The 18,974-nt window shown below is 48.3% G+C and overlaps 1 protein-coding gene across 2 annotated transcripts in view; it reads right to left on the bottom strand.

Annotated features, from left to right (window-relative positions):
* PTCHD4 (patched domain containing 4) overlaps nt 1-18,563 on the bottom strand; it is a 99,922-nt gene extending 81,359 nt beyond the window's left edge. Inside the window, exon 1 of one of the 2 annotated variants that reach the window (XM_063440831.1) lies at nt 18,015-18,563. In XM_063440831.1, coding sequence (XP_063296901.1) covers nt 18,015-18,563 — 549 coding nt within the window. The remainder of the gene's footprint in view (nt 1-18,014) is intronic. The other variant, XM_063440832.1, reaches the window with a different exon arrangement.
* Nucleotides 18,564-18,974: the final 411 nt, after the last annotated feature.

Below are 18,974 nucleotides of genomic sequence, written 5' to 3'. Positions count from 1 at the left end.
ACACACACACACACACTAACGGACACACACATAGTAACACAATCACTAACAGACACACACACACTAACAGACACACACACACACACTTACTAGCAGACACACACACACACTCACTAACAGACACACACACACACAAACACACTCACATTTTTTTTTTAATTCAATCCCCCCAGCCTCTCTACCTTTGGGATTGCTGAGGTGGATTCTCACAGTGGGGCTGCTGGCCGGCTGGCCGGCGGCTGGCCAGTCAATGCAGTCGGCGAGGGAGCACTGATCCTCCTGTTCAGCTCCCTCACGTGCCGCGTAGTGGTGCCGAGGCCGGAGTGATGTCATATTCCGGCTCCGACATCACTGCAGTGTGCGCACGGGAGCTGAACAGGAGGATCAGTGCTAGTAGTGAGTCTCACTAGTAGTATAAGCTAGTAGTGAGTCCATGATAAAGATTTCACCCCCCTCCCTCATTCCGTGCACTTACCTGGTCCTGGGAGCTCATCTTTCTTTCCTCCTGTGCGGCTGTCTGCAAAGAGCACTGGGAGGAAGCAATGTCATCACGTGTGACCTCACTTCCTCGCAACAGTCCCGACAAAAATCTATGGATTACATCTGCTGTACCCGAGGAAAAAGTACGCAAATTCGTGAAGCAGCAGATTCAGAAGCCCACATTTTCAGGGTATTACTGTACATATTTTTTTAATTGTATTAATTATAATTTGAGGGACCTGCCTGACAACCCAGACAGACAGTCCAGAGAATTTAATTGGCAAGCCCTATATTTAACCCTGTAACTTTCCAAAACACCATAAAACCTTTACATAGGGGGGTATTGTTATACTCGGGAGACTTCGCTGAACACACATATGAGTGTTTTAAAAAGTAAAACTTATCACGACAATGATATCACCAGTAAAATTGCAGTTTTTGTTTTTTTTAAATGCAAAAAAAACTAATATAAATGCTAATTTGGGCCAGGGTTTGTGACTAAGTGGCTACTAAAAAAGAGTGGACATACCCCATTTTAAATACTGTGGGTTGTCTACTTAAAAATATATATATATGGTTTGATGGGGGTAAGTTACATTGGCCGGCTTCAAAAATGTCCCAAATAGGACATGGGAGGATAATGACCAACTGAAAATTCCAAGTGAAAATTCCAAGTGAAAATTCCAAGTTTGAAAACTGGCATGCACACCATCCAAATAAGGTCTTTTAGCCCCCAGAGAACCCGACACACCAATACATGGGTGGTATCACTCTACTGTATGTGCTGAACATATATTGTGTTCTTTGGCAGTAACCCTTAAAGTTCTCAGTACATATTATCTTAAATTGTGTGTCATAAAAATCACCAATTATTATTATTATTTTTTTATTTGGCATAGATTGGTGGTAAAATGATTGCCCCAAGTTTAATACCTTAGGTTGTCTTCTTTTAAAAAATATATACATGTGAAGGGTTATTCAGTGATTCCTGACAGATTTCAGTGTTCCAATGTAACTTTAATTAATTTTGAAAAAAAACTTGCAAAAAGCTAAGAAAATGTTAACATTGGGTATTTCTAAACTCAGGACAAAATTTTGAAACTATTTAGCACAAGTGTTTTTTGGCGGTTGTAGATGCGTAACAGATTCTGGAGGTCAAAGTTAGAAAAAGTGTGTTTTTTTCTTTTTAAATTTTTAATCAAATTTTAGATTTTTTTATAGTAAATTATATGATATGATGAAAATAATGGAATCTTCAGAAAGACCATATAATGGCAAGAAATGGTATATAATATGTGTGGGTACAGTAAATGAGTAAGAGGAAAATTACAGCTAAACACAAACACCACAGAAAAACAGCCCTTGTCCTTGACGGTAAGAACATTTAAAAACGGTCTGGTCACTAAGGGGTTAAAAAACACACTAAGTTTTCAGTGAATACAATTCTACCAATTTACTTTTCTATCCCTACTCTTGCCTTTTGTCTCATATTACCCCACTTCCTCTAGCATGTAAGCACTCAACCCCTCGATTTCTCTGGGTCAAACTCGTCTGGCTACAATTACGTGTTTGTTAGTCCACCCATTTTACAGAACTGCTGAATTTTTGTTGGCATTATATAAATAATAATAATAATAATAATAATAATAGTCTACTCTTTCTCTTTGAGACTACACTAGAAAGCCATCTGAAGAGGCAAGAACATCTTTCTGCTATACCTATCAGAGAGGAGTGGTCACCTAAACTGCCAGAGAAGCCTTTATAACCACAGCTAGCTTATGTGGCTCTTGGATTAAGTGAGTGCTCCATTTATAACATATTGCACTAGTAAAATTCAAAGAATTGTGCACTATTATTGTGGCAAACCTAGCCACTTCGGAACTATAATATGGGAAGGTTGTCTGTAGGCTGTACTGTGTGCCGTGTATACTTGCTGTGTGTATGTTATGCTATAGTGATTCGCATGCTGGAAGCCGTAAGCTACCAGCATACAAGTACTTCGTTCGGCGAACAGCGGCGATCTAAGCCGTTCGCCGAACGAATACGGGCCCCCCTGGTAGATCACACATTCAGGGTCGTGTGACACTTGTTAACCGATTGCAACAATGTTGCAATCGGTAATTATAGACTATCCTGGGTGGCCGTCGTTTGACTACCGACCATGCGGCGGTCGGCCATCTTGGATTAGTCTATTTCGCAGCGGTGTTTGGTCGTCGAGTGCCTGGAACTAAAAACGGCTACTCGATGATGCGAACACCGCTGCACTTCCAGGCCATTCGGGAGCCCGGTTTTCGGTAGAATCGTTCCCCTAAATACATTCGACAGATTGAGGGGAACTTCTATGCAACACTGTATTTGTGCGGCGTTCGGTCATTTCAGCTGGGATCTGAGCGGTATTCTCACAAAAGGTGCGCTCAGACCCCAGCTATCTACCGAACGTTCGGTCATCTCAATGTACCGAATATTGTGTAAAATATATATTTTAAAGTAAATTGTCGGTTCTGCTGCACGAGGGGATAATCCACTTAATCGTCCATTTTAGTGGGAGTATCCCTCTCGTGCAGCAATGCCTGTTGGGAGAAGAACAATGCATGTTGGGAGAAATCCCCTGAATTATCTGTACGGAAACCCCTTGCATGGGGAACTGCTTAAATATGCCAGCTTGTGAATAAAGCGAGTTGTTGACTCCCAAACTGTGTTTCGTCCGGTTATTGGGAGGATTTGGGGACTTGCCTTACTTTTCAGCGCTGACTGTGGATTTACCTGTGGAACCAGCGGAGATCGTGGATTTTAATATTGCACTCCGCTACAATTGGTGGCAAGCGACGGGATCCGACCTTACAGCTGAAAAAGCGCAATTCGTGCAAATTGCAACTGCCGAATGAGAAAAGGGAATGGCAAGCAGAATTCAACGAAAGAACCGACTGCCGAAGTGAATGGAGACGGATTATTCTAAACTAAAGAAACAGACGTTAAAGGAACTACTGGAAGCCAGGGGTAAAGTAGCCAGCAGCAAAACCAAGGCGGTACTAATTGCCGAGCTGATGGAGGGAGACCAAGCCCGCAGCGCTACACCCCCAGCAGTCATGGAAGAAACTCTCTACGAGAGAGAAATGAGGACCAGGCTGGCATTTCTACCACAGCCTATATCAGTGGACATGTTGAACCTAGTAATGGCGAATGTGCAGGAGTACGTGATGGCACACAGCCCGCAGTATACAGCATCTCGAGCAGAGCCCACGACGGAGTCATCCCACAGCCAGGTAAAACCCCAAATTCCTTATCAAGCATTTAAAGTATTCTGCGAGGAGAAGGAGGAAATCGATGGGTTTTTACAAGATTTTGAGAGGCTGTGTGATTTACATGACTTAGCACGGGCAACGTGGGTCCCCCTGCTGGCAAGTAGACTGGCAGGGAGGGCAGCTGACGCATACCGCGCTGTACCCAGCGAGGACAGCAAGGACTATGAGAAAGTGAAACGAGCGATATTAGAAAGGTATGCCATCACCCCAGAGGCATACCGGCGGAAATTTAGAAATCTGAAGAAACCAGATAAAGACTCACATGCCGAGTGGGCACACAAGCTGGACCAAGCATCCCAAGGGTGGATACAAGTGAGCCAAGCCACTACCATGGAAGGATTGCGGCAGTTAATGCTGCTAGAACAATTCTTCGACGGGTTGGCTTCAGTGACCCAAGAATGGGTGCGAGACAGGAAACCTCTCACCCTAACCGAGGCGGCACAATTAGCCGACCAGCATTTTGATGCAAGAAGGCATCAGATAACCCTCTCCAAGAGTTACCCGCGACCCACAGGGTCACCCAGCGTTCCTATTGCCCCGGTTCCCACTACAACCCCTTTTCGCACGGCCCCAGGGAATATACCACCCGCCTCCCGGTACAATGGACGTGCCGATATCCAGTGCCACTCTTGCAAACAGTGGGGGCATATAGCCCGGGAATGCACCCAAAATCGGGGCAGACCCACCTGGAACCAAACCCGACCGAATCCCGCACCAAGGGCTGCAGCCCATTATTATCAGCGGGAACCAGCGGCCCAAGAGATGTGGAGTGTTCAACCCGAGGAACCACTAGGGGTATTACATGAGGTGATGTCGGTCAGAGCCACTGACAACAGGCAGCATCATCGCCAGCTGGTGACGCTGGAGGGGAAAGAAGTACAAGGGCTCCGAGATTCCGGAGCCACGCTCACCTTGATCGCACCGCACCTAGTTTCCGGGTCCGCTCACACTGGTGGATCAGTGGCTGTGAGGGTGGCAGGGGGAGCAGTGTACCGTTTGCCCACTGCTAAAGTACATTTGGATTGGGGTGTGGGGGAGGGGGTTGTGGAAGTACCGGTAGGTCTCATGCAAAACCTACCTGCGGATGTGGTACTGGGGAACGACTTGGGCCAGATGACATCTGCTTTTGTCCCACAGGCTCCCTACCAAGAAGCCCATCCAGTCACCACCCGGCAACAGGCCTGCACCATGGCTCCACCTACACACTCTGAGGCTCAGGTAAGAGACCAAGACCCTCACCCGGCACGTATGTCCTGGGATACCCCAGCTAAGTTTGAAGCCGAGGTAAAGGCAGATCCCACATTGCAGGTGTACAGAGACAGGGTACACACTAACCAAGCGGGGACAGAGGGTGAGCGGTATACTTGGGAGAAGGGGCTACTATACCGCATTGCAGAACGGGGAGTGGGAGGGTCCGTCACAGTGACCACCAAACAGTTAGTGGTTCCCCAGAAGTACCGTCCCGAGCTACTTAGGATTGCTCACGATATTCCCTTATCCGGACATCTAGGAATAGGTACCCGATATAGGTTAACCCATGCATTTTTCTGGCCAGGGATTTCTAAAGATGTAAGACAATACTGCACCTCCTGTGATATATGTCAGCGAGTAGGCAAGCGAGGTGACCGTCACAAAGCTAAATTATGTCCCCTCCCGATTATTTCAGAACCTTTCAGTAGGGTGGCAGTTGACATAGTGGGGCCATTATCCAAACCCAGTCCCTCCGGTAAACGGTTCATCCTGACAGTAGTGGACTATGCCACCCGATACCCCGAGGCCGTAGCTCTCTCGAATATCCATGCCGAGACGGTGGCCGAGGCATTAATGAAAATATTCTCCCGGGTGGGGTTTCCCCAAGAAATAATATCCGATAGGGGCACCCAATTCACCGCCGAGGTCACCCAGCAACTATGGAAAATATGTGGCATTAGGCCGATAGTAAACTCTGCATACCACCCCCAGTCCAATGGCTTATGCGAGAGATTTAACGGTACGCTGAAACAGATGCTCCGTACGTTCGGAGAGGCCCACAGAGACTGGGAACGTTTTCTGCCCCATTTACTCTTCGCCTATAGAGAAGTACCCCAAGAGTCCACAGGATTTTCCCCTTTTGAATTGCTGTATGGGAGAAGGGTACGGGGACCGTTAGACCTCATTAGAGAGCATTGGGAGGGAGAGAGTAGCCCAGATGGAACCCCTATTGTATCGTACGTACTGGAATTCCGGGACCGTCTGGAGGCGCTGACTCAGGAAGTGCGCAACAACCTCCAGGCGGCCCAACAACGCCAGCGCCGTTGGTACGATAGGGGAGCCAGAGACCGCAGCTTTCAGGTAGGGCAGAAGGTTTTGATTTTAAAACCTGTCCGCACAGACAAGCTGCAGGCCATCTGGCAAGGCCCATACCAGGTGGTGGAACAGAAGTGTGACACCACCTACGTGATTGGCCCCTGCTCAGGGGTAGGGAAGAGACGCATGCTACATGTGAACATGCTCAAACCCTACCATGAGAGGATAGAGGACGTGGCGGCAATATGCGCCTCAGCCTCGGAGGATCAGGAGAATTTGCCCCTACCTGACCTGTTGGAACAGGAAGAACAGACCGAGCCCTCCAAGGGGGTTCAGCTGGGAGAGCGGCTAAGCCCGCAGGAGCGTGCCCAGGTACAAGAGCTGATAGTAGCTAAAGGGGCTACCTTCTCCAATTTGCCTGGGTACACTCCGCTAGCCACCTACCGAGTTGAAACCCCGGGACAGCTACCCATGCGGCAGACTCCGTACCACGTCCCTGAAGCAGTCAGGACCCACATGGAAAAGGAAATAGCGGAGATGTTGCAGCTAGGGGTGATCGAGCATTCCGATAGCCCCTGGGCATCGCCAGTAGTGCTGGTACCCAAAAAGGACGGCACGACACGTTTCTGTGTCGACTACCGGAGGCTAAATGACAAAACGGTGTCTGATGCCTATCCGATGCCCCGGATAGACGAGCTGCTGGATAAGATGGCACGGGGCCAGTATCTCACTACCATAGATTTATGTAAGGGATACTGGCAGATTCCACTAGCCGAGGATGCCATCCCTAAGTCGGCGTTTGTCACCCCGTTTGGCTTGTATCAATTTCGAGTCATGCCATTCGGGATGAAAAACGCTCCGGCAACGTTTCAGCGGATGGTAGATCGGTTACTGGACGGATTCCAGGAATACGCCTGTGCCTACTTAGACGATATAGCTATATTCAGTCAGACCTGGGCAGAGCACCTACAACACATAGGGGCCATACTAGATCGCATTGGAGAGGCAGGGTTGACGCTGAAACCCAGTAAGTGCCATATAGGGATGGCAGAGGTGCAGTACTTGGGCCACCGGGTGGGAAGCGGGCAACAGAAACCCGAACCAGCTAAAGTGGAAGCGGTAGCTAAATGGCCGACCCCTAGGACAAAAACCCAGGTGTTAGCATTTCTGGGTACCGCCGGGTACTATAGAAAGTTTGTACCCAATTATAGCGCCCTGGCCAAACCCCTGACTGACTTGACCCGTAAGAATCTTCCTCGACAGGTCGTCTGGGCCCCAGAGTGTGAACAGGCATTCCAACAACTAAAAACTGCACTAACTAATGCTCCTGTACTTGCTGCTCCTGATCCAACTAAACGATTTCTTGTCCACACAGACGCTTCAATGTTTGGATTGGGGGCAGTGCTGAGCCAAGTTGGAACTGATGGCGGCGAACATCCCGTAGCTTACTTGAGCCGAAAGTTATTGCCACGAGAAGTAAGCTACGCCGCCATTGAGAAGGAGTGCCTGGCCGTAGTGTGGGCCCTTAAGAAATTACAGCCGTACTTATATGGACAACCTTTCTCCCTACTCACAGATCACAACCCGTTGGTGTGGCTTAAACGTGTAGCTGGGGATAACTCCCGGCTGCTGCGCTGGAGTTTGGCGCTGCAGCCCTTCGACTTTACAATACACTATCGCCCAGGGAAACAAAACGGTAACGCCGACGGGTTATCCAGACAGACTGAACTTGAAAAGTGATCTGTGAGTACTTTCCCGGACCTCCCCAAGCCGATCCGTTGGGATCAGACTGTGTATGCCGGCTTGGTTCTGGGGGAGCATTGTGGCAAACCTAGCCACTTCGGAACTATAATATGGGAAGGTTGTCTGTAGGCTGTACTGTGTGCCGTGTATACTTGCTGTGTGTATGTTATGCTATAGTGATTCGCATGCTGGAAGCCGTAAGCTACCAGCATACAAGTACTTAGTTCGGCGAACAGCGGCGATCTAAGCCGTTCGCCGAACGAATACGGGCCCCCCTGGTAGATCACACATTCAGGGTCGTGTGGCACTTGTTAACCGATTGCAACAATGTTGCAATCGGTAATTATAGACTATCCTGGGTGGCCGTCGTTCGACTACCGACCATGCAGCGGTCGGCCATCTTGGATTCGTCTATTTCGCAGCGGTGTTTGGTCGTCGAGTGCCTGGAACTAAAAACGGCTACTCGATGATGCGAACACCGCTGCACTTCCAGGCCATTCGGGAGCCCAGTTTTCGGTAGAATCGTTCCCCTAAATACATTCGACAGATTGAGGGGAACTTCTATGCAACACTGTATTTGTGCGGCGTTCGGTCATTTCAGCTGGGATCTGAGCGGTATTCTCACAAAAGGTGCGCTCAGACCCCAGCTATCTACCGAACGTTCGGTCATCTCAATGTACCGAATATTGTGTAAAATATATATTTTAAAGTTAATTGTCGGTTCTGCTGCACGAGGGGATAATCCACTTAATCGTCCATTTTAGTGGGAGTATCCCTCTCGTGCAGCAATGCCTGTTGGGAGAAGAACAATGCATGTTGGGAGAAATCCCCTGAATTATCTGTACGGAAACCCCTTGCATGGGGAACTGCTTAAATATGCCAGCTTGTGAATAAAGCGAGTTGTTGACTCCCAAACTGTGTTTCGTCCGGTTATTGGGAGGATTTGGGGACTTGCCTTACTTTTCAGCGCTGACTGTGGATTTACCTGTGGAACCAGCGGAGATCGTGGATTTTAATATTGCACTCCGCTACAATTGGTGGCAAGCGACGGGATCCGACCTTACAGCCGAAAAAGCGCAATTCGTGCAAATTGCAACTGCCGAATGAGAAAAGGGAATGGCAAGCAGAATTCAACGAAAGAACCGACTGCCGAAGTGAATGGAGACGGATTATTCTAAACTAAAGAAACAGACGTTAAAGGAACTACTGGAAGCCAGGGGTAAAGTAGCCAGCAGCAAAACCAAGGCGGTACTAATTGCCGAGCTGATGGAGGGAGACCAAGCCCGCAGCGCTACACCCCCAGCAGTCATGGAAGAAACTCTCTACGAGAGAGAAATGAGGACCAGGCTGGCATTTCTACCACAGCCTATATCAGTGGACATGTTGAACCTAGTAATGGCGAATGTGCAGGAGTACGTGATGGCACACAGCCCGCAGTATACAGCATCTCGAGCAGAGCCCACGACGGAGTCATCCCACAGCCAGGTAAAACCCCAAATTCCTTATCAAGCATTTAAAGTATTCTGCGAGGAGAAGGAGGAAATCGATGGGTTTTTACAAGATTTTGAGAGGCTGTGTGATTTACATGACTTAGCACGGGCAACGTGGGTCCCCCTGCTGGCAAGTAGACTGGCAGGGAGGGCAGCTGACGCATACCGCGCTGTACCCAGCGAGGACAGCAAGGACTATGAGAAAGTGAAACAAGCGATATTAGAAAGGTATGCCATCACCCCAGAGGCATACCGGCGGAAATTTAGAAATCTGAAGAAACCAGATAAAGACTCACATGCCGAGTGGGCACACAAGCTGGACCAAGCATCCCAAGGGTGGATACAAGCGAGCCAAGCCACTACCATGGAAGGATTGCGGCAGTTAATGCTGCTAGAACAATTCTTCGACGGGTTGGCTCCAGTGACCCAAGAATGGGTGCGAGACAGGAAACCTCTCACCCTAACCGAGGCGGCACAATTAGCCGACCAGCATTTTGATGCAAGAAGGCATCAGATAACCCTCTCCAAGAGTTACCCGCGACCCACAGGGTCACCCAGCGTTCCTATTGCCCCGGTTCCCACTACAACCCCTTTTCGCACGGCCCCAGGGAATATACCACCCGCCTCCCAGTACAATGGACGTGCCAATATCCAGTGCCACTCTTGCAAACAGTGGGGGCATATAGCCCGGGAATGCACCCAAAATCGGGGCAGACCCACCTGGAACCAAACCCGACCGAATCCCGCACCAAGGGCTGCAGCCCATTATTATCAGCGGGAACCAGCGGCCCAAGAGATGTGGAGTGTTCAACCCGAGGAACCACTAGGGGTATTACACGAGGTGATGTCGGTCAGAGCCACTGACAACAGGCAGCATCATCGCCAGCTGGTGACGCTGGAGGGGAAAGAAGTACAAGGGCTCCGAGATTCCGGAGCCACGCTCACCTTGATCGCACCCCACCTAGTTCCGGGTCCGCTCACACTGGTGGATCAGTGGCTGTGAGGGTGGCAGGGGGAGCAGTGTACCGTTTGCCCACTGCTAAAGTACATTTGGATTGGGGTGTGGGGGAGGGGGTTGTGGAAGTAGGTCTCATGCAAAACCTACCTGCGGATGTGGTACTGGGGAACGACTTGGGCCAGATGACATCTGCTTTTGTCCCACAGGCTCCCTACCAAGAAGCCCATCCAGTCACCACCCGGCAACAGGCCCGCACCACGGCTCCACCTACACACTCTGAGGCTCAGGTAAGAGACCAAGACCCTCACCCGACACGTATGTCCTGGGATACCCCAGCTAAGTTTGAAGCCGAGGTAAAGGCAGATCCCACATTGCAGGTGTACAGAGACAGGGTACACACTAACCAAGCGGGGACAGAGGAGGAGCGGTATACTTGGGAGAAGGGGCTACTATACCGCATTGCAGAACGGGGAGTGGGAGGGTCCGTCACAGTGACCACCAAACAGTTAGTGGTTCCCCAGAAGTACCGTCCCGAGCTACTTAGGATTGCTCACGATATTCCCTTATCCGGACATCTAGGAATGACCCGTACCCGATATAGGTTAACCCATGCATTTTTCTGGCCAGGGATTTCTAAAGATGTAAGACAATACTGCACCTCCTGTGATATATGTCAGCGAGTAGGCAAGCGAGGTGACCGCCACAAAGCTAAATTATGTCCCCTCCCGATTATTTCAGAACCTTTCAGTAGGGTGGCAGTTGACATAGTGGGGCCATTATCCAAACCCAGTCCCTCCGGTAAACGGTTCATCCTGACAGTAGTGGACTATGCCACCCGATACCCCGAGGCCGTAGCTCTCTCGAATATCCATGCCGAGACGGTGGCCGAGGCATTAATGAAAATATTCTCCCGGGTGGTGTTTCCCCAAGAAATAATATCCGATAGGGGCACCCAATTCACCGCCGAGGTCACCCAGCAACTATGGAAAATATGTGGCATTAGGCCGATAGTAAACTCTGCATACCACCCCCAGTCCAATGGCTTATGCGAGAGATTTAACGGTACGCTGAAACAGATGCTCCGTACGTTCGGAGAGGCCCACAGAGACTGGGAACGTTTTCTGCCCCATTTACTCTTCGCCTATAGAGAAGTACCCCAAGAGTCCACAGGATTTTCCCCTTTTGAATTGCTGTTTGGGAGAAGGGTACGGGGACCGTTAGACCTCATTAGAGAGCATTGGGAGGGAGAGAGTAGCCCAGATGGAACCCCTATTGTATCGTACGTACTGGAATTCCGGGACCGTCTGGAGGCGCTGACTCAGGAAGTGCGCAACAACCTCCAGGCGGCCCAACAACGCCAGCACCGTTGGTACGATAGGGGAGCCAGAGACCGCAGCTTTCAGGTAGGGCAGAAGGTTTTGATTTTAAAACCTGTCCGCACAGACAAGCTGCAGGCCATCTGGCAAGGCCCATACCAGGTGGTGGAACAGAAGTGTGACACCACCTACGTGATTGGCCCCTGCTCAGGGGTAGGGAAGAGACGCATGCTACATGTGAACATGCTCAAACCCTACCATGAGAGGATAGAGGACGTGGCGGCAATATGCGCCTCAGCCTCGGAGGATCAGGAGAATTTGCCCCTACCTGACCTGTTGGAACAGGAAGAACAGACCGAGCCCTCCAAGGGGGTTCAGCTGGGAGAGCGGCTAAGCCCGCAGGAGCGTGCCCAGGTACACGAGCTGATAGTAGCTAAAGGGGCTACCTTCTCCAATTTGCCTGGGTACACTCCGCTAGCCACCTACCGAGTTGAAACCCCGGGACAGCTACCCATGCGGCAGACTCCGTACCGCGTCCCTGAAGCAGTCAGGACCCACATGGAAAAGGAAATAGCGGAGATGTTGCAGCTAGGGGTGATCGAGCATTCCGATAGCCCCTGGGCATCGCCGGTAGTGCTGGTACCCAAAAAGGACGGCACGACACATTTCTGTGTCGACTACCGGAGGCTAAATGACAAAACGGTGTCTGATGCCTATCCGATGCCCCGGATAGACGAGCTGCTGGATAAGATGGCACGGGGCCAGTATCTCACTACCATAGATTTATGTAAGGGATACTGGCAGATTCCACTAGCCGAGGATGCCATCCCTAAGTCGGCGTTTGTCACCCCGTTTGGCTTGTATCAATTTCGAGTCATGCCATTCGGGATGAAAAACGCTCCGGCAACGTTTCAGCGGATGGTAGATCGGTTACTGGACGGATTCCAGGAATACGCCTGTGCCTACTTAGACGATATAGCTATATTCAGTCAGACCTGGGCAGAGCACCTACAACACATAGGGGCCATACTAGATCGCATTGGAGAGGCAGGGTTGACGCTGAAACCCAGTAAGTGCCATATAGGGATGGCAGAGGTGCAGTACTTGGGCCACCGGGTGGGAAGCGGGCAACAGAAACCCGAACCAGCTAAAGTGGAAGCGGTAGCTAAATGGCCGACCCCTAGGACAAAAACCCAGGTGTTAGCATTTCTGGGTACCGCCGGGTACTATAGAAAGTTTGTACCCAATTATAGCGCCCTGGCCAAACCCCTGACTGACTTGACCCGTAAGAATCTTCCTCGACAGGTCGTCTGGGCCCCAGAGTGTGAACAGGCATTCCAACAACTAAAAACTGCACTAACTAATGCTCCTGTACTTGCTGCTCCTGATCCAACTAAACGATTTCTTGTCCACACAGACGCTTCAATGTTTGGATTGGGGGCAGTGCTGAGCCAAGTTGGAACTGATGGCGGCGAACATCCCGTAGCTTACTTGAGCCGAAAGTTATTGCCACGAGAAGTAAGCTACGCCGCCATTGAGAAGGAGTGCCTGGCCGTAGTGTGGGCCCTTAAGAAATTACAGCCGTACGTATATGGACAACCTTTCTCCCTACTCACAGATCACAACCCGTTGGTGTGGCTTAACCGTGTAGCTGGGGATAACTCCCGGCTGCTGCACTGGAGTTTGGCGCTGCAGCCCTTCGACTTTACAATACACTATCGCCCAGGGAAACAAAACGGTAACGCCGACGGGTTATCCAGACAGACTGAACTTGAAAAGTGATCTGTGAGTACTTTCCCGGACCTCCCCAAGCCGATCCGTTGGGATCAGACTGTGTATGCCGGCTTGGTTCTGGGGGAGCATTGTGGCAAACCTAGCCACTTCGGAACTATAATATGGGAAGGTTGTCTGTAGGCTGTACTGTGTGCCGTGTAAACTTGCTGTGTGTATGTTATGCTATAGTGATTCGCATGCTGGAAGCCGTAAGCTACCAGCATACAAGTACTTCGTTCGGCGAACAGCGGCGATCTAAGCCGTTCGCCGAACGAATACGGGCCCCCCTGGTAGATCACACATTCAGGGTCGTGTGGCACTTGTTAACCGATTGCAACAATGTTGCAATCGGTAATTATAGACTATCCTGGGTGGCCGTCGTTCGACTACCGACCATGCGGCGGTCGGCCATCTTGGATTCGTCTATTTCGCAGCGGTGTTTGGTCGTCGAGTGCCTGGAACTAACAACGGCTACTCGATGATGCGAACACCGCTGCACTTCCAGGCCATTCGGGAGCCCGGTTTTCGGTAGAATCGTTCCCCTAAATACATTCGACAGATTGAGGGGAACTTCTATGCAACACTGTATTTGTGCGCCGTTCGGTCATTTCAGCTGGGATCTGAGCGGTATTCTCACAAAAGGTGCGCTCAGACCCCAGCTATCTACCGAACGTTCGGTCATCTCAATGTACCGAATATTGTGTAAAATATATATTTTAAAGTAAATTGTCGGTTCTGCTGCACGAGGGGATAATCCACTTAATCGTTAACCATTTTAGTGGGAGTATCCCTCTCGTGCAGCAATGCCTGTTGGGAGAAGAACAATGCATGTTGGGAGAAATCCCCTGAATTATCTGTACGGAAACCCCTTGCATGGGGAACTGCTTAAATATGCCAGCTTGTGAATAAAGCGAGTTGTTGACTCCCAAACTGTGTTTCGTCCGGTTATTGGGAGGATTTGGGGACTTGCCTTACTTTTCAGCGCTGATTGTGGATTTACCTGTGGAACCAGCGGAGATCGTGGATTTTAATATTGCACTCCGCTACAATTATCTATATTTATATTATTTTAAAGCTACATATAACAGATTGTTAATAGGTTCAATATCAGATACATGATACACTTAGGATAGGAAGCACTAATAGTTTTGTAAATTAGAAGTATATGAATTCACTCACTGTATTTTCATGTATATAGAGCTCCACTGAATGATTTTTATGAGTTTCATAAATTAACCTTGTTATATCCCATGGCTGTCAATCAGACAACTGGTCTAGTTGCTTCCTGGTAGTTTAGCTCAGTGGGGCTAAACTCAGCAATTGCTCAGAGCACTCCCATTTAGTAAAAAGGAGATAAAATACCACCTCATGCCCCCACTTACCATGCTATAGGTACGGACATGTCTATTACACACTAAACACTATTTACAAGTGGCTAATCCTTGTCCCCAAGGTGGGGCAGTTCAAAAATAATACAGTGAGGGGTACATAATGTCCCCATAGTGCCACATCTAATGGCCAGTGGGTGGGGGTTTAAAAAAAAAGGTGTGAAGATCTAATGTCTCCCTAGCCCCCATCCATGAGTGGTGGGTGAGCCACTAAGTACCATGCCCACTGAATATTCGTATATTTTTCCCCTTGTATTTTGTGTCCCCTCTCTTTATTCTTAAGGTTTACCCATGTATTTGTAGGTATTTCATGTATTTTGCCTTCTCCCCGTTTGTAAGAGCTCATACAAACAGAACCCGTTCATCTCCCAAACGGGGAACACCCTGATTACCCACGCTTATTAGAATGTCCTGAAACAGCAAAGAAAATCATTAACGAATGCTCCCCTGGGTGGCCGTCAGTTCGTATAACCGACCGCCCGCCGAGGGGAAGCATTCATTTTCGGAACAGACCTGCCGCACCGTTCAGATCCCTGAGTCGGGGATCGCCCTGCCTGCTCCTAACGGAGCTATAATCACTATATCCCCTACCCGGGAACTACAAGGCCAGGCTCGTGGCTGCCCGAGAGCAATCTCTCTGGGGCTGCCTAAGTGGAGGTAACCGCCAGAGAGAGGCACGAGCCCTAGCAGAATCCCTAGAGCTGTGAGTCGGCTAAACAGCCACAGGGGTCCCGCTGACCACCTGGAAGTCCGTGCCGACCAATGAGAAAAGGAGCGCCCATTCAAACGGGATTTGCGCCATTCTCCTGATTAGTCGGCACAAAATAAGCGCTGATTGGTTGCTGTGGGCGCAGGTGACCAATCAGAGAAGGAGCGCCTGTTCAAATGGGGTTTTGCGCCTTTCTAATTAGTGGGCAGCAAAACCCCTCTCCTCCCCAAGTGCCGATTGGTGCAACTGGGTTTGCGTCCTTTCTTCTGATTGGGCAGCGAAACCCCTCTCCTCCCTGAGCACTGATTGGCACAAATTGGTTTTATGCCTCTTAGCTGATTGGTTTTTGCTTGGTTTAGGCGCAAAGTTTCGGGGATGTACAGAGCCTTGAGCCCCAGACTTTAGACAATGATTTGCTCTGTATATCCGAAAGCCCCGCTATTTACAAGGATCCTAGATGGGACCCTTGGCTATCCAGTGATGTGTTTTATATGTATAACCCCTTGCTGGGGTTCAGAGCCCCTTAGTGTTCCCCCATATGTGTTTTAATGTGTGTACCTGTATGTGCTGTTGGTATCTCCAAGAGCAGGAGATGGCTATCTGTAACCCAGACCCCTCCTGCCTGGGATTGTGTTGTACTAAATGGAGAGTCTGTGCATAAAAGCTGTGTGTTCCCAATAAAGATGGTTAGAGTTTGTACCTGTACTGTGTCTCATCTAGTTACTGGAGGGAAGGAAGATTTAACCCCGGTGTCTGCTGTTCCAGCTTGCAGGGGATGAAGTGAGGAAAGTCCTTGTAAGGACTAAGAGAGCTAGTTCCCCCATCTGTTTCCCAGTTCCAGCTAGGAAGCAGCCCTTTGGCGGAGGTACCCAGCCGGGGTACAGGGGACTCTGCTACAGAATCTAACACAATCAACAGGGGAGCACCCATCCAATATAATGGGGAGGAACTTTTATCCACATCAAGATTCCACCTACTGGTGGTAAAGGGAGCTAATTAGTAAATGATGTCGACTTCCACTTCCAATGATGTCCACTTCACTGCAAAATTATGGCCCGGGTGGTTAGCGTCTTGTCTTTAGCCACAAACCCCCCCCCCCCCCCCCCGGCAAAAAAAATCCCATCGCAATTATTAAAATAAAAATATAACTGTATCACAAAAGAAAAACAAAAAGCATAAAAATATGTAAAACAATAAAATAATTCATCTTCGCCCGACAACGGCTTGGTACAGACTGGAGAAGTATATATTTGGATGTGAAAGTGTTAGATATAGCAACTAAAACATTATTACTTATTAATACTGTATGAAACACAGTACAATAATTCAATAAAAACATTGTAATTTATCAGAGAACACAGGGACGCTTATAACACGAATATTAAGGTGATTTGTCAAGGGATTTTCTACATGCCAATCAAATCATAATCATCAAATTAAAGATTTGCTGTTACAAGCAATTCTCAATAAAATCTCATTACTCTTGATCAGTTCTAGATTAACATCTCACATATTCAGAAGCTCTGGATTTTTCACAACCCCCATCTCGTGCATCAAAGCAGACACCAACCTCAATGGCACAGAGGTAATTGTTCTTGAATTTACACAGCACATGACACAAGCTAAATATTCTAGCTGTCAGATAACGTATTAAGAACAATATCATAGATGGTTTATAACTGAATTACACAGTATTTTGTAATGACCTACTACTTATCTTGAACACTTGATTCCCCCTTACCTCCCCCACTCCCCCCCCCCCCCAAAAAAAAAAAAAAAAGCAGATATGAAAAGGACTGCAGATTTTAAGATTTCTTTGCAATTAAACTTACATTTTTCAATAGAGGTTGTCATCTAAGCAAAACTAGTATGGAATGCAAATCTAGTAGTGATTGACAGCTCTGATTCTAAGGTGTTCTTCAGCAGATTATATATTTTATCTGATCCAGGCAGCACTAAATGTTCTATATCAATGTTTCCCAATCCAGTTTTCAAGCAAACCAGCAGTCCAAGTTTTGTACTAATCCCCATAGAAAGGCAATTTTAAAATGCCTAAATACTGCAGTTAGTGTACCTTGAGGACTGGGTTTGGAACCATTGCTCTATGTGATAAAATAGTCGAGTTTATTGATAGTTTGAGACAATAGCCAGCTGTGGCTCCCAACATAAACTGTGAGCATGTCCAAAGCAATTATTACTCTGTAACTGACCCTAAACAGAGAAACACAAGAACAATGCAGCACGGCTGGATGGTAACAGACAAATGAGGAACGAGAGACAATTCTATTTTGCAGAAGTAGTGGATGTATGGAAAAGCCTCCAAGTAGAAGTAATAAAAGCTAGCACAGTAATGGATTTCAATCATGTTTTTAAATAGAAAAACATAGATAAATTCAGTTTCAGCATGGCATACTAAATGGAACAATTTTTTTTGGTGCAATATATTTCTATGTATGGAGAAATTGCATTTGTGTTTTTTTTTCCTTTTCATGTTAATGCACTTATTACATTGTATGGTTGTAAACAGCAACTCAGACTCGTACATCACCAGACTCATTAATGGACATACCTTTAATTTAGTCTTGGGATAGTTGACTTGCACCCTGGCTGTTGTCTTATTGGAGAGCGCAGCCTGCCTGAGGTCCTCTAGCACTGAAATAATCTCATCCAACACACATTTCTTCTCCTCATTGCCCAACACACACAGATGTGAGAAGGTGTAATTGTAAACCCCATAGTTGACTTTCATCTCCAGCACAGCCCGATGGATGTGAAGTATCTGCTCAGCCTGGAGTAGAATGTTCCCACCAGGTTTAGAGACCAGGATCACCCTGCCATATCTCCCAGGGGTATGTAAGTCAGAGTACAGCTGCTTTCTGGACTGGTCCAGGGGGAAGAGGCTGCTGGCCAAGCTCCTCTCTATCTTGGCCAGGCTGTGGCTTGGGGCCACCAGAGATTCCAAGTCAGTCTCCTTTCTGTACCGGTGAAGGAAGCTGTAACCAAAAATAATGGTAATGACTATTGGAACAGTGAGACAAAACACCGGGTGCCTGCTGACAAATAAGCCCAGTTTGTAGAAAAATGACTTGAATCCCCTATGAATCACTTGCTGCAGCATCCTCCAGCAGAAACAGCTCACAAGTGTTCCAGGATGCATGTAGAAACACATGTGATGTGTAGGGTTGTTTTTGTCCTCCCGTTCGCTTCCTTGTTCGTGTTCTTACTCTTGTCAAACACTGCAGCAAGAAACGGAGAGCTTGCCAAATATTGATTTGGGGGGGCTCCTGCACATACACCACGCACAGCCCTATCCCACTCACCATTGATCAGTGCTGCTTGTATTCGGATTATCCCTGCTGCACTAAAAAAGCCTCCTGTTTGATGTTTGCATGTGTGCGGCTGTCTGAGGGATATCCTTTCTGTTCTGCCTGATTTATACACTAAACTGTAACCATGTGCCACAGTCGTATACGTGAAAGACACAAGAGGAGAAGGAACGGATGCCGATGAGATATTTTTAGAGACTACT

This window comes from Pelobates fuscus, chromosome 2, assembly GCF_036172605.1.
Source record: "Pelobates fuscus isolate aPelFus1 chromosome 2, aPelFus1.pri, whole genome shotgun sequence".
Lineage (NCBI taxonomy): Eukaryota > Metazoa > Chordata > Amphibia > Anura > Pelobatidae > Pelobates > Pelobates fuscus.
The sequence above is the reverse complement of the archived record's forward strand: the minus strand, read 5'-3'. Positions and strand labels throughout refer to the sequence as shown.